Below are 16397 nucleotides of genomic sequence, written 5' to 3' on the forward strand. Positions count from 1 at the left end.
ATCTGTTTCGATAGATACAGGGGGGAAACTGTGTTTTCCAGAAGGTTCATTTGTCCAAACCCGGAAGTCTCCCAGATAAACCAGGATGCTTGCCAGGTATGACTATGCATATGCTCTTGATCTCATCCACTGCCCATTTCCCATTCAATTCCAAGGTGTAAAATGTAACTTGTTTTATTCATTAGAAAGAGATACTGTAAAACCTCGTTAACTCGAGCTCACATATCTCAAAATCCCGGAAAAATCAAAGTTTCCTTTCATCAGAGAATATTCTCCTATAGTTGACATGTATTTGCCCCCTCTTATCTCGAATGACTTTTGGGGAAAAAATGGATAAATTGAAATCTTCTTAGTGGGAAGTCTGGACCGGTTCATGCATTCTTCCCTACCGCACGCAAAGAGGAGATTAAGGAGGTCAAAGCCCAGAGAAGGAACGTTCCACATTCCACACCCTCCATCCTTCCATACCACTTTGAAGAGAAGACCTTTTCTCTTACAACCACTTGTAAACTCTCCGCAACACTGAGTCACGAGTTGGAGAGGAGGTGCGAGCGTGTGGTCCAGTGACGACCCTGTGACAATGGAGAGAGGGAGAGAGGACTACGAACACGCCAGGCGCCACCTTCTGCCAGTTTCGTTTCGCCATTCATCTTCGATTGCACAGATTGCACCAACGTTTTCGACTGCACCAACGTCCGCGAATTGGAATGGCCCCGAACATCGCTATGGCGCATCGCAGGTAGTACAAGACCCTCACACTGGAACGGAAGGTTGCGCTCATCAAGGAAGTGGAAAAGGGTGGCAAGTAGAGGTGTGCAAATAGCAAAATTCCCTAGTCGAATCGATTTCAAATATTTCATGTTCAATGCGAATCGAAGTCAAATACTGCAAACATATTTTTATTCGCAATGTATTAATTTTCGCGAATCGCATTTGTGAAGTTATTTGCGAGTATTTAATTTCGCGATTCCAGGTCTGTTTCCTTCCGCGGGATCAATGTCAAGCTGCGTTCGCGAATACAATTTTTCGCGATTTTTTAGCGGTCGCGAAATTCGCGAAAATTAATAAATCGTGAATAAAAATGCGTTTGCAGTAATTTGGCACCATTTCGAATCGAATTCGAATATGTACGAAACATTCAAAAAGAATACCCTTCGAATATCCCACCTTTAGAGTCTGGAAATAAATCAAATACTGTATAAGTGCTTAAATTCGCGGGCTCAATAATTCGCGAATTTGTGAGAAGCCAGGATCAGGCAAGTATTAACGGAACCTTAAATTCGCGGTACCGCGCTGCGTCCACCTTGCATCTTAGGGGCCATCAACCTTGAACTTCCTGGAAGTAGCTAATAAAAGGTATAACAACTGGGTAACTCGTTCAATTTGTCTTCCTTTTGAGCACTTCTGACTGCAAGAGATGCGATTAGGGGGTCCTACTCGGCTCGTATCTGTGCCATTGCCCAATTGCCCTGTCTTCCGTCATTCCTGTCATCGCATCGAGCAGGTGCGATTGGCACTTCGTAGTGATGCGACAACTTTTCCAAAGGTCTATACGTGCTTGCTGGATGATCCAGGCTTACAAGAAACCGGAATCACGGGAGGCTTACATCCGCGCGGGATTCGTACGTGAAGGCTGGACTACAGTCTCCAGTTGCAGCGGCGAACTGAACACTTTGCGAAGCAATGCAGTGTAACAGCGTAAGAAACTCCGTATACATAAGTTGCCTCAGCGTCCTGGGACAAATTTTTTACATATTTCTTTCACGTATTTTTCTGTCATTGGTTCGAATATTTCGCGGGACTTTAAATTCGCGAAAAATAGGTCAACGCGAAAATTACTACTTATACAGTAATCGGCCCACTCAGAAGAATGGGTCGTCTGACAAGGTCACGGCTGTCATCATATCTATGCAGACTTCCGTATCGCACGCCAAGACGTTGATTTCTGCAATCAGCCCCGAGTTTGTTTTGTGTGGCACACTTGTACATGTGTACGACTATATACTTTGCCTAGCTGCAATGATAATAGCTTTGGAATCTGAGGTGGTCAGATTTAATAAAAGTTCAAATTTTCAATGCAAATATGAAGACTGAACGCAAGGAAAACTTGATGTAGTGCAGTCTTCTTATTTGCATTGAAAATTTAAACTACATATCAGAGGACTACAAATTGTCATGCAAAAAGGCAAGACGTTCCCCATGTCGTGGTGTAAGACAGGCCCTGCGTGAATAGGCAACATTGGCAGACAAAGAAAATGCACGTTCACTTGGCACTGATGTTGCCGGTACAGGTAGGTGCCTCCGTGCAAGTCTTGCCAAGTGGGGAAATTTGTGTTGCCCTGTGGTGTACCACCACTGACATGGGTCAGCATCACAACTCACTGGTTTGTCACTGATGTAGTTCTCTAGTTCTTTTTGTGACTGGGAGGCAGAACACCCCTTGACAAACAGATCGAAACTGTGCCAAAGTGTTGTGCTTGCTGACTGACACGTATGTTCTTTACGAGGAGTCAGTTCGACTGAGGAAGGCCATTCATCTGGTCCTAATTTCTCGAGCTCCTTGGATGCGACATCCTTTAGCCATACTTCTTTGGCGGGAACGCTCTTGTAGATGAGACTTATACCTGGATCAATAAACATTGCTAGACTGGCGGCCACATCAAGGTACCTCGTTTTTTGACTCTTGAATGATATACTTTCCATACCATTTTCAAAGGCAGTGTGAAGTTCCTCTTGCACCTTCCTTCTCGTGTCGTCGTATAACTTAGGTATGATCGTCCGTGAAAGAGACGTTCTTGATGGTGGTGTGTAGCCCGGGACAGCCTCTGTCACCAGCTCCCAAATCCACGATCGTTTACAATAGAGAACAGCTGAAGATCGACGGCAATCATTCCTGCCACCTTCGCGTCAAGAGCGTCCTTCCTTCGTGAGAATACGGTGTCCTGCCTTTTCATCCTGTCTGTTATCTTGCGTTGTGTACCGTCTTTTAGCTTCTGACACTCGTTTTGATATTCCTTGAAGACCAACACGTGTCTTCTCAAATGATTGGCAAGAGCCGTTGTCGCCCCCGTTGGCATCTGAAGGGACGCGCCACAAGTCATGCACTTCCCGCCTGTCGTAGATTCTTCGAAGTACTTCCACACTGAACTTCGTTTCTTTTTCTTTGTCGGGTGTTCGTCAGGCATTTCCATTGAGCCCGAGAACAGCGTAGCAGCGTAAAGATATAGCGTGTTGCATTTCCCAAACTTTCGGTTGTCAGCTCGACTCGCGCATGTGAGCAGCACGCATCACAAGGAGGAGGAGGAAGAAGGACGATGAGGATGGCAATGTGGTTGGACTAGGTTTGCGCTAAACACGCTGAGAACAGCTGAGGATCGACGGCAATCATTCCTGCCACCTTCGCGTCAAGAGCGTCCTTCCTTCGTGAGAATACGGTGTCCTCCCTTTTCATCCTGTCTGTTATCTTGCATTGTGTACCATCTTTTAGCTTCTGACACTCATTTTGATATTCCTTGAAGACCAACACATGTCTTCTCAAATGATTGGCAAGAGCCGTTGTCACTCCCGTTGGCATCTGAAAGGACGCGCCACAAGTCATGCACTTCCCGCCTGTCGTAGATTCTTCGAAGTACTTCCACACTGCACTGCGTTTCTTTTTCTTTGTCGGGTGTTCGTCAGGCATTTCCATTGTGCCCGAGAACAGCGTAGCAGCGTAAAGATATAGCGTGTTGCACTTCCCAAACTTTCGGTTGTCAGCTCGACTCGCGCATGTGAGCAGCACGCATCACAAGGAGGAGGAGGAGGAAGAAGGACGATGAGGATGGCAATGTGGTTGGACTAGGTTTGCGCTAAACACGCTAAACGAAGCGCAAGGGACCCCTACCTGCGCACATGAAGTACCAATTTTACGGAAACCGGCCTCTTTTATGCGCATTTTTGGTTCTCTGTTCACGATTCTATCTTCGGCCTCTCACAAATGGGCAGCCATGGCAATTTCCGGTAATATTCCAAAAATATTCGGAAAAATCGAATAGTTGTAAACATTGGCGAATACCATTCGAATAGCACGAACTATTCGAATCGTATTCGAAACTTCCAATATTCGCACACCTCTAGCGGCAAGACGAGGACGACTATCGTGAAAGAGTTTTGCCTCCCTTTGTCCACCCTTTCCACAGTCCTGAAGAACAAGGACAAGGTCCTTGATGGCTTCCAACAGAGCTTTTCAAGTAAGCGAAAAAGGTGCAGAACTTCCCGGACGTGGAAGCTGCGCTACTGTTGTGCGCTACGGTGCTACGGTGCTGCGCTACGGTGTCGAGACCAATGATAATGGAAAAAGCAGACGCCTTTGCCCTGCAGGTGGGATACACGGATTTCGCCTGCAGCAATGGATGGTTCGACCGACAGAAACAACGCCAAGCCCGTACATGGCGAAAGTAGGGCGGTTTATGGAGCTGCAGCGGCAAATTGCCGTAATCACTAGGGGTGTGCGAATCCGAATATTTTAAGCCGAATCGAATATCGCATCGAATGGGGGAAAAAATTCCCAATACCGAATCGAATATCGAATATTCGTGCAAAATTTTCAATATGTGACTTTCGCACTAAAAGTTTCCATTTCGTAGCCCATGCCTTTAGTATAATTTTTCTAGCATTAACTGTCACAAGAGAGACATGCAATTCTTCTGTTCAAAGCCCCTACATTTTAATGGTACATGAGAGTGCTTCCTCCTTTTCGGGTGAGCCTACACTTACTGGAGTGGTTACGTTCATTTCAAAATTTTATGCCAGGCAGTAGCATATTATACGGATGAGGCTGTAATTGTTTCAGACAACCACAGGCCATTTGTGAAACAAACGAATTGGCATCCTGCCTCAGCTTTGCCATGAACACCTTTTAGTTTCTTTGCACTCGCCCTAGGAAGTTGCACTACTGAAATTTTAGATGCAAAGGGCATCTTTAAGACGCTCTTCTTGTTCGTGGGTTGTAGTCATTATTCAAGGGTCCTAACTTTTTAAACGCAACCTCACAGACATCAAATCAAAGTCCCTCGTCGGCACCGCTAAACTGCATGTGGGAGAGGCGCTGCCCCTTCCACAGACGATGTCTACAAAACTAACTTTGGATAACGTTATCTTAAACTAAACACCGTCCTGCCTGTGTTAGTCCTGCAGCAAGGGCAATTTTGTAAAGCAGGCTTCACCTCGTGCATGGAAGCATCAGGTGAAACCGACTTTCAGGTTGTGTCGTTCATATTCGCGGAATAGTCGAACATTCGAAAAATCGAATACTGGATATTCGATTTGCGAATCGAATAGTTCGAGCGTTTGATATTCGATTCGAATTCGAGAATTCGAATATTCGCACACCTCTAGTAATCACTGACTCATCGAACTGCAGAAGTTATACAGTGACAAGGACATCTTCAACCTGGATGAAGCAGCTTTGTTCTACAAGATGCTACACAGCCCAACCTTCGCGCCAAAGGGCGACACTTGTACGGGCACAAAGCAGCGAAAAGACAGGATCACGCTTCTATGTGGAGCCAGTGCAACTGGTGAAGAGAAGTTGCCCCTTCTGATCATCGAAAGGGCATGCAACCTAATATGCTTCAGGAATGCGCAACTACCAAGAGATGTGCACTATAGGGCGAACAAAACCGCCTAGATGACGGCAGCTCTATTCGAAGAGTACATGCACACACTGGAACGCAAATATTATGCAAGGGATAATCGCAAAGTGTTGTTCAATCTGGACAATTGTCCGGCACATGGCAAGATCGAGAACCTTGATGCCATCAGATTGGAGTTCCTGCCCCTCAACATGACCTCCGCACTACAACCAATGGACCGAGGTGTAATCGAGATCGCTCGAAAGCTGTACAGGAAGAGCCTGCTTCGTCATGTTTTGATGTCATACGACAATGGAAAAGCCTATGAAGTTGACCTGCTTGGGACAGTGCATCTGATCAACAACGCCTGGGTGCAGGTGCCTGCACAATCAATTGCGAATTGTTTTGTGCACGCCGTCTTTTCACGTGCTACATGTTTGCCGGAGCCGTATGTTGAAGACCTCAACGAGTGTGATAAACTTTGCAAAGATGTGGTCTGCCTTACAAGCAGTGAAGAAAACGATGTTGCCGAATGTGTAAATTTTGAAGAGTATGCGAGTACGATGATGATGTTCCGGTTACTGGTGATATGAGCCACGTGGAAATTGTTCAGACAGCTTTGAATAATACAAGCGATGTGGATTCCCAAAAAGACTGTGAAGAGCTGCGAGAGGTTCCAACTGCGGCGGAGATGAGGAACATACTGAGGCTACTTCGCAACAAGATTGAGTGCAGCGGTGGAGAAGATTGCCTAATGCCGTGTGTGGAGGTACTGGAGGACGTGCTTCTGGCACCAGACACTAAACAAACAATGATCACGACGTTCTTGAGTGTCAGCTCACAGTGATCAAATAAATAATTTGTGAAATTACCAGCTGTTCAAGGTAAGCCTGGCTGGTTTTTCTTGCAATGGCCACTGCTATATGTTGAAAATTTCGGCATCCCGCTTATCTCGAAACCCCGGTTAGCTCAAAATTTTTCGCAGATGTTGCGACTTCGAGTTAACGGGGGTTTACTGTACTGCACCGCCAGAGCTGCTGCTCTCGTGCGGTCGTGAAGCTGTAGCTGCTGCTATCGTAAGAAGAAACTGGACACACACGTCTCAGAGCGCACTTATGGATGGAGGAGAGAGGGCAGGACCTGTACAGCTTACCCCTACAGCTGCTCGGAAGGTGGGGGTGCTCCTCCATGACCCCCTTTTAGACACCTATGAATTACAAAATGCAGAAACGCCCATCCCGCCTTTTAGCTGGTGATGATGATGATGGTGCTTCGGAAGTAGTTCCATGGGGACTTTACATGGGAGAGGAGGCTTTTCACTCATTTCTCTCTCCCAAATGCACTACCAAAGGTACAATTTTGGGGGAGGTTGAACACCCGGAATCTCCCCCTCTTTTGGCTATGCCAATGTGATGATAATTGGAATTTTTGTTGCACACAAGCAACTAAGGCTATTGGTCCTTCAGGTGATGATGCCGTTTTACTTGTAGTGCACTTCCACATGCACAATTTCTGAGCGCACACATATACACACACATACACAAAGAGAGAAACTCATGCCCTACCTAAGAAAAAGACTGTGCCAAATAGCACATTTAGCCAGCACTTATAAGACAGGGTTTGCATGCAATGCTTACAAGGCTGCTAATGCAGCCACATTTAATGTCCTACTAAATGGTTAGGTATTGAGCTGACAATACAGATTCCAGCTTAGCTTACACTAGACTGTATGTATATGTCTTGTTCTGCACATTACCAACCTATTAACTACCTGCTCAAGTAAAGCGGTAAATGAACTGGACCTATTCCTCTAAATTTAAATATGCAGCAGGATTCTAAAAACTGCATTCAGTTCTGTTGGAAAGAAGAGTACACACATCACAATTCTAAACCCATGTGTGAAGCAACATATTCCTCCCTATATTTCAGGAATGATGCAAAAGGACTACTACTATCACTGGCTCTTGATAAGTTAATCCATATAAGACACATTTCATGGTGCCCTGGGTGGGACATTTCATGGTGCCCATGGTGCCTACTTACAAATTGTCCCATAGTCTGGGTGCTGTTGGGTGTCACCTTTTCCAGAAACTCCAGCGCATAATAAGTGTACCGATCTATGACGTACACTCCAATGGTGGGATCGCCGTGGTGCTGGAGACAATGAAAAAAGTTGCATGAACAACAACATCATGCTTCTTCCATCCGCAAACCCGTTTGCACTTACGGTGTATACCCAATCATACGTGGCCACTTATAGAAAAGGATAATTTTGCTATTGGTTAGACAAATAAGCACATAAATACACAGCAGGAATAAAGGCTGTCCTTTGCTACAAGAATGGGGAGGCCGTGGAAGCCCCTCCCCACAAGGGGGAGGTTGGTGCGACATTCAAAGGATTTGGAGTTGAGAACATTCTGTATACAAAACGAGGCAGTAAACGGGAAGACACACCCAGAACATGTTAAATACTAGCTTCCACTTATGGAATCTGTGCAATCGGGTGGTGGCAACTCATCTTCTACTTATCTGTTTGGTAAGTAAAAGAAACAGCGCACCAGAGTCTCTGCATGCAACATGTCGTAAACCTGTTTCCCACACAATAAAAAAATAATAATAATAAGAATAATATTTAGGGAACAGCATCATTGCAGGCATTAGCTCAAGGCTCATCATGCCACAGGCCCAACCTATGAATGCAGCCCTGAATACTAATACCATGTGTACTAGCTGAAAAAGGGAGTCTCTTCATCCATTTTATCATTACTGTTTTATGACTGAAAGAAACCACAATGTTGCACTTTCCTCCTCTCTCTCTCCTTCTCAAGCCAACTTCACAAGAAATCCAAAAATGTGGAGAGGTCTCAGATTGGTCACCTCAAACCATATCCGGCGATGGTCGGACAAATCGCTTGTGGAGATAAACAAGAGCGCGCGCAGAGAGGTCAGCATCCTTCAGAAAGAGAGGGAAAGGGAAAGCATATGTTGCAGGTTCCTGGTGCCAAGGTAACACCATGTTTCATTCTGCGAGGGAAACCTTTTTGCGCCTTAGTGCCCCTTGAAGTTTGAAGTAACATCCTAGAGCATGTTTTATTCCATGATGAAGCACACAGAAGACGTAGACGGACATGGACAACTTCTTCTGTGCATTCCATCATGTTGAGTCTTAACCTGCCTGCTCTATACCTTCTAGCTATCCTATAGCATGTCTGGGAAAAGGTACTGATGTTCAAAGATGAAGAAAAGCAGCTTTTGCATTGCAGTCAACAGACAAGTCAAAGACAGTTAAAGTCCCAGCAAGCTGAAGATGACACCTTGAACACCAACAACCTTAAAAGTGTATGTGATCTTACCGACAAGGAGTCTTCGCCAACTTTGCTGCTGGCCACAGCTAGGATATTTGGTGAATAAAACCATTTAAACATTGATTCTGCTTGGCATGTGTCGATCATGAAGAAGACTTCGTGGTATCTGGAACAAGACAAAAAAACAAATCAGAGTTACTCAAGGTTCTGCCTTCTCTGCACATAGTGATAATGATTCAGGTTTTCCTGGTGCACAAGCAACAAAGGCCATAATGCGCCAAGACAATGGTAAGGAAAGGACTAGAAAAAGGAATAGTGATTCAGTTAAGATCAAAGCATACCATTAAAGAATCAAAGGAAATAAAAAAATTAAAACTACAATGCATTTAAAAGACCAATATTTTGAAGGAAGTTAAAAACCCATTCAAACAGTAGAACAGCCTCATCCCCCAGCAAAAGAGAGAGATGTAGGGGCGAATGGTAGGTGTAGAACTCATGAAAATGATGATGCCGATGTGTTTCATATGATGGCCATGAGATGAGCATGTGGAGAACAGATTTCATCTTGCCGCACAGAGTGCAATGCGGAGCTTCTTCGTTGCGGGGGAGGTGACTTCGAGTGTGCCCGGTCCTCAATCTGGCAGAAACAACTTCATGAAGATGACTGTTCAATATCTGTGTCAGTTTCACAAAGGTAGGCACAACCAGATAAGTTTGTTGTTGTGCAGTGTATCCCGGTGCTGCTGCCATTTGCTATTTATAGTCCTCATAAGTGTAAGTCGGAGGTCTTGAGAGGGTACATCAAAAAGATTGACCTCAGACGAAAGGGCAGCTGTAGCAGCTACATCAGCAAGTTCATTCCTGGGTATACCCACATTACTGGGTACCCACTACACAGCAGAATGTTAAAGACAGACCCCTTTTATATCATCTTACTAGCAAGGCACTGTGCCTTCTGTACAAGGAGGTTTTTGGACGTCACTAGGACGTACTCTGGACGTCGTACCTTGGAAGTCGCACTTTGGACGTCGCAGGGAGGCTGGGCCTTGTCAAGCACATTTCAGTTGCTTTTTGCCCAGTCCCCCCAGCATCATCTTTTGGTGCAAAAAAAATAAACTGAACTGAAACTGAACTATGTTGCCTACTGCTTGAAAAGAGCTCAGAGAATCTGTGTAAATGACTGATGACTTGGTGTGACTTTCTAAGATGTAGTTTAGTGCGAGGATTATTCTGTATACCTCAGCCTTAAAAACTGAGAGTATGTCAGGTAGACAATAAAATTGTGTGAATCCATCGGTTACCATTGCACGATACTGAGGTGCGTGTTTTGGAACCGTCAGTGTAAAAAGGTGTGTTGCCCAAGGCTTTCTTTAAGGGACTCCAACTCCTGCTGGATCATAACAGGTGGTGTGTCCTGTTTCTTGAACATAGCTAGGGAAACACGGAGGAGAGAGCCTGTACTGAAATCATTACGTAGGAAATTGTAATCCTCGTATCCCTGAAGAACACACATGCTAAATGGGGGAACAATGCTGAGTTTATTAAGAAAGAGCTGCTTGAAACGTGTGCCTCCAACACAGGAAATGGCTCGGTTATTGGGATACCCTCTTACCCTCGAAGAGTACGAAACAGAGAAGTAAATTCTCCTTCTTTGCAGTGACCATTCGTTGCTCTCAACATAGGGGCTTCCCACTGGCGATGTGCGGAAAGCACCAGTTATCGAACACAGTGCATGGTGATGCACTGGGTCTAAAATCTTGAGGGCAGACTTCCTCTCTGTACAAGCATTGAGAGCTAGTGAAATATCACGCCTGAGAGCACTGTACATTTGACTCTGGTAAATTGCATTTTACGTAGAACACGTTCATAAGTTCTACATCATTCCACAGTACACCCGATACCGCAAACGGTGATACACTGTAACAAAGTTCTGTTTAAGGATAGGTACAGCTACTGGACAATGCTTTGCAAGAGTATACCTTTACAAACTCTGCAGGGGGACAGTATCGCAGACCAAGGTTTAACCACTACACTGTGGACAGTTTGAAAATTCTATCATGTGGAAAACACTTTACATATACTACTTGCAAATACTCAAATACTTGCTACTCAATTACAAGGAAGTAACTAGGATATGCTGCTGTAGCAATCCACAGAGAACAAACCTATTAACAGGAGTACAGGCTCCAAGCACAAAGAGGCAGAGATGAGGAAGTTACTTGACAAAATGAACTTGGTGCTTGAGAGCGCCGTGAGAACTGTGGCCATCTGAGCGGCTATCAGAGCTGCCATGTCGTGTTTTCCTCAAGCTTGGGGTTTTACTATGCTATGGAACTTGGTACATGTTAAGTTACTGTGTCGAAACTGTAACTAAGTTGCTAACGAAGTTACAACTCATGAGAAAGAACTTGAAGTTCTGAAGTTACCTTTGAAAAGCAACCAGTTAGTATTTCGAAGTTACTTGTTGCACACTATGCAGTCTTTAGTTGTTTACGCTTCTGTACGTAATTAATTCATATCTTGATGTCCCAATGGGTTGCCAAGATGTTTTATTATAGTTTTGATACATCAAAATTATACCAATCTTCAATATAATGTAACATGCTGTACCTTTATGTGCTTCCTTAGGCTGGCATTTGATGATTTTGATCTCTCAAAGGAGCACAAAAAGCGCTTGAGTCATGACCATTCTTTCAAACTAAGCCATTAACTTGACTGCTAAAACACACCATAGAAAGTGATTTACTCGATAGATGCATATATATTGTGGAATTCAATTTTGAAAATCGGCAATCTGCGCGCAACGTTGGCAATGTCCGCAACTAGCCGCCAGAGCCATTAAACGTCATCGCAGTGCAACCCGCTAACTGGTTTGCCTTGTTTGGAGAAGCGTTGTCTGCTACACAGAGAAAGAACTGGGAGTAGAAACGAAAAAGAAAAGAAATGTGCAAAAAGGTGCCGGCCAAGATTGGAGCACGGTCTCTCTTGTATCGAGTTTAACCGAAGGAACTTGGAACTTGAAGTTACAAAGTTAAAAAAAAAAAAAAAGAACGAGCTCCTCGAGGAGTTACTGCAAGTTGAAAGTAATGTGTGAAGCTATAAGCTACCAAACAAGTCACTTTAGAGAAACAAGTTACCCCCAGACACTGCAAAGAAGAAGGTAATGTGCACATAAACATTTTCTGGAGAGTGAAGCTTGAAGTTGAAAGGGCCACTAACATGACCAGCACAAGCTCTGCTATGTTGTACTATGTGTTTCTGCTCCGCTCTGTTTGATGTTATGCAGCACAAGTTCACTGCAAAGTGCATTTATTGTAGTGGGTACTATAAATAAAAATTTCCATCACCTTACGAAGTTACAATCGAAATTGCGTCAAACTCTTTATCTCAGCACTACCCTGGGCACCACTGCTTCACTTCCTGCGTCGGGAAGTTGCAATGCCGGATGTGTGCGCCCCACTATGTTGTGGTTCCGCTTAAAAGAAATAGTTTGACCTATGAAGCAAAACAGTCTGCTCCTGGAGACATTTACGAGACATTCGCCGCATCAGAGCATTACTCGTTAATGTTACAAATGATAGTTAGGCAAGTCATTCTGAAAGATGCAGACTTGTGCATGATGTGATGTACGTACACAAGCACATCGACAGGAAAAGTCCAAAAAGCACAGATACCAAACCTGCTTGGGAGTGCAAGTTCTATTGCCTGACTAGCTGCAACAGCTTTTTTTTTTCTTGTGGAGCCATTGGGCACCACCAATAATGGTGTGTTGTGTGAAGCCCCTTCTGGGGACTGCGTAGAAGACACTATACATTACGCGCAGAGTTTGTGTACATGACCCTGTGGCGGCATTGCCAGCGCCATCACATCAAGGCGCGAATAATAAATAGCCTTGCCTCGCTCAGCCCAAGCTCTCGCTCTGACCTGGCAGTTCCACCGCCATGTTGTTGTCTGGTCTCGTTAGTCTTCAGTAGCACTACAGTGGTGACCCGGACAATACCTTGGACAATACCTGACGGACCTGGACATGGCAGTCGTCAATTCCTCCGGCTTCTCGGAACTGCCCGCTCCGCCTGTGTCCCAGGTCAGCTTCGAAAGCTCCGCCCACGCCTTGTCTCAGCAGGTTCGTCACCTTACCCAGTTGGTCGCAAACCTTTTATGCCGACCAAGATCATCAACTTCCTGCCGCGCTGACCATCGCGCAGACTCCCCATCGGTTCCTGTGCGTTCCTGCTCCAGAACCTCCAGCAGACTTTGTCACTACCACCACCGTTTCGGCGCCGATGCACGACGCTGCCTCCTACCTTGCTTGTGGTCGCGACAGCCGAAAACCTTTTCCACGACAAGAGCGCCCGTGTCCACCAGCAGCCGCCTTTTCCACATCGTTGGCCGTACCACCGGGATGCGCTTCCTCGTTGATACGGGCGCGGAAGTAAGCGTCATACCCGCCGACATATTTTCACGCCGACCCCGACAGCAGTGCTTCAGCCTAAGAGCCGCCAACGCCTCTACCATACCCGTTTACGGCCAGCGGTCTCTAACCCTCAACATCGGGCTCCGAAGAGATTTTAAGTGGCTTTTTCTTGTCGCCGACGTCACCCAAGCAATTCTCGGAGCAGATTTTCTCAACAGTTTCAAGCTGCTCGTTGACGTCAACGGCAGGCACCTCATTGATCGCTCAACGTCCCTGTCAGTCTGCGGCCTTAACCTCCCTGCACCACCATCCCGCGTACTATCTTGCACTGCGCCGGACGTCCCCTTCACCTCTATCCTGAAGGATTTCCCTGCGTTGACTCAACCACCCGAATGGACGAAACCCGTACAACACGACGTTGTTCACCACGTTTCCACCCGTGGCCCACCAGTTCACTTCCGCCCGCGGCGCCTCGCACCCGAAAAGTTCCGCGTGGCAAAGGCAGAATTTGACCACATGCTTGAACTTGGTATCATCAGGTCATCATCCAGTACGTGGGCTTCGCCGCTGCACATGGTGCCAAAGAAGACCGGGGACTGGCGCCCGTGCGGCGACTATCGCGCATTGAACAAAGCAACCATCCCCGACCGCTATCCCATCCCGCACATCTTGGACTTCTCAGCTCATCTGGAAGGCGCCACCACGTTCTCGAAAATAGATCTCGTCCGCGCTTACCATCAGATTCCTATGGCAGAGGAGGATATACCAAAAACCGCCATCACGACCCCATTTGGCCTGTTTGAGTTCCTTCGAATGCCCTTTGGCTTGCAGAACGCTGCCCAGACTTTTCAGAGGTTCATCGACAACATCATTCGCGGATTACCATTTGTCTACGCGTACATGGATGACCTCCTCGTCGCAAGCCGCTCCCCAACAGAGCACGAACATCATCTTCGGGCACTCTTTACCAGCTTACAACAGAGCGGCATCATTATCAACGCCGCTAAGAGCGAATTCGGAGTCGGAGAACTCGACTTCCTTGGCCACCATGTCAACAGCCAGGGCATCATGCCTTTACCATCCCGAGTCGCTGCCATTCAAGACTTCCCGCAGCCCGTTTCCGTGACCAAACTACGACAATTCTTGGGGCTGGTGAATTTTTATAGGCGCTTTGTGCCATCATGCGCAGCCAAACTGAGTCCTCTCGAGGCTCTACTCTGCACCAAGCGCTCGAAACACTCTGTGCTGGTTTGGACCCCTGAAGCGGCAGCTGCCTTCCAGGCAATCAAACAGGCAATCGCTTCGTCGTCCCTTCTATTCCATCCTCAACACGACGCCCCAACGTCCATCATGGTCGATGCCTCCAGCACAGCTGTCGGCGCCGTCCTCCAACAACGTATCTCTGGCGCTTGGCGCCCTCTAGCATTCTTTTCACGCAAGATGAAGCCCCAGGAGATTCGCTACAGTGCCTTCGGTCGCGAGCTCCTGGCCATATATCTCACCGTCAAGCACTTTCGCCATTTCTTGGAGGGCCGACAATTCACTGTATTCACCGATCATAAGCTCCTCGTCTACGCATTTTCTTCATGCAGCACAAGCTACACCCCTCGTGAGACCCGCCACCTCGCATTCATCTCGGAGTTCACCACAGACGTTCAGCACATCAGTGGTGCAGATAATGTGGTGGCGGACGCTCTCAGTCGCGTCAACTTCATTGGGACAACCTGTCAGTCTTCGCTCCTCGACGCACTGGCCCAGGCCCAATCATCCGATCAAGAACTCTCATCTTTCAGAAGTGACCCTTCGTCTTCCTTAACCATAGAGGATGTCGACCTGCCAGGCACTACACATCCTGTCGCGTGCGACACGTCACAAGGTCGACCCCGCCCATTTGTTCCGGCGGTACTTCGACGAGAAGTCTTCTCGACCTATCATTCATTGTCCCATCCTGGCATACGCGCAACTCAAGAACTCATCTCTCGGCGCTACGTCTGGCCCTTCATGAACAAGGACATCAAGCGCTGGGTTCAAGCCTGCATTCCGTGTCAGCGGACTAAGGTTCACAGGCACACCCGCCTCCATCCTTCTCAGTTTCCCGCGCCAGACAGCCGCTTCGCTCACATCCACATCGACTTGGTGGGACCACTCCCAATATCATCCGGCTATCGTTACATCTTCACCATCATTGACCGCTTCACCCGTTGGCCCGAGGCTGTACCGGTACCCGACGCCACTGCATCCACAGTTGCAGCCGCCCTCTTGAACACCTGGGTGTCGCGCTTCGGTGTACCGTCTATCATCACGTCAGACCGAGGTCCCCAGTTCGAGTCCGCCCTCTTCTCTAGACTCGTCAACACACTGGGCTGCAAGCGGATTCGAACGACTGCCTACCACCCGGCGTCAAACGGCCTCGTGGAGCGCTTCCACCGACAGCTCAAGGTTGCCCTCCGGGCTGCTCCCGAAACACCCTGGCCAGAAGTCATACCGCTCGCGCTCCTGGGGATCCATTCCACCTTCAAACCTGACATAGGCTGCTCCGTCGCCGAGATGGTATACGGCACGTCCCTACGCCTCCCCGGAGATCTCATTTGCCCGTTGCCAGGCAGCACTGCTCTCTCACCAGCTGACTACGTTTCGCGGCTCCGCCGTACTATGGCCGCCCTTCGTCCAGCAACATCTCGGCCCTCGCGTGTGTCCTCGGCCTTCCAGCATCCCGACCTCGCCTCCTGCACACACGTCTTTGTGCGCTGTGACGCTGTACGGAAGCCCCTACAACCGCCCTACACAGGCCCTCACCTCGTGCTGCGCCGTTCACCCAACTTTTACACCATTCAGCTGAACGGCCGCGAGGACACTGTTGCCTTAAAACGGCTTAAGCCGGCATACGTCGACGCTGTACCACCGTTGCCGCCCTCCTTCTCCGTGGAGCTACTCTATGACTCACCCTCCACGACAAGCTGTCCGCTCACTACTCCAACTACTCTTCCCCCACCGTCGCCTCCTCGGCTGTCTACCCGACTCAGACCGCCCCGACAAGTCACTTGGGCTCCCAAGCTCGTTTCTGTT

The 16397-nt window shown here is 47.4% G+C and overlaps 1 protein-coding gene across 2 annotated transcripts in view; it reads right to left on the reverse strand.

The window, feature by feature from the left end:
* LOC135378581 (GPI-anchor transamidase-like) overlaps positions 1 to 16397 on the reverse strand; it is a 53546-nt gene that overhangs the window by 10317 nt on the left and 26832 nt on the right. For both annotated transcript variants that reach the window (XM_064611637.1, XM_064611638.1), the window contains exons 6-7: positions 8966 to 9083; positions 7656 to 7766 (exon numbers count right to left, since the gene is read on the reverse strand). In XM_064611637.1, the coding sequence (XP_064467707.1) occupies positions 7656 to 7766; positions 8966 to 9083 (229 nt within the window). The remainder of the gene's footprint in view (positions 1 to 7655; positions 7767 to 8965; positions 9084 to 16397) is intronic.

This window comes from Ornithodoros turicata, chromosome 1 (assembly GCF_037126465.1).
Source record: "Ornithodoros turicata isolate Travis chromosome 1, ASM3712646v1, whole genome shotgun sequence".
Classification (NCBI taxonomy): Eukaryota; Metazoa; Arthropoda; class Arachnida; order Ixodida; family Argasidae; genus Ornithodoros; species Ornithodoros turicata.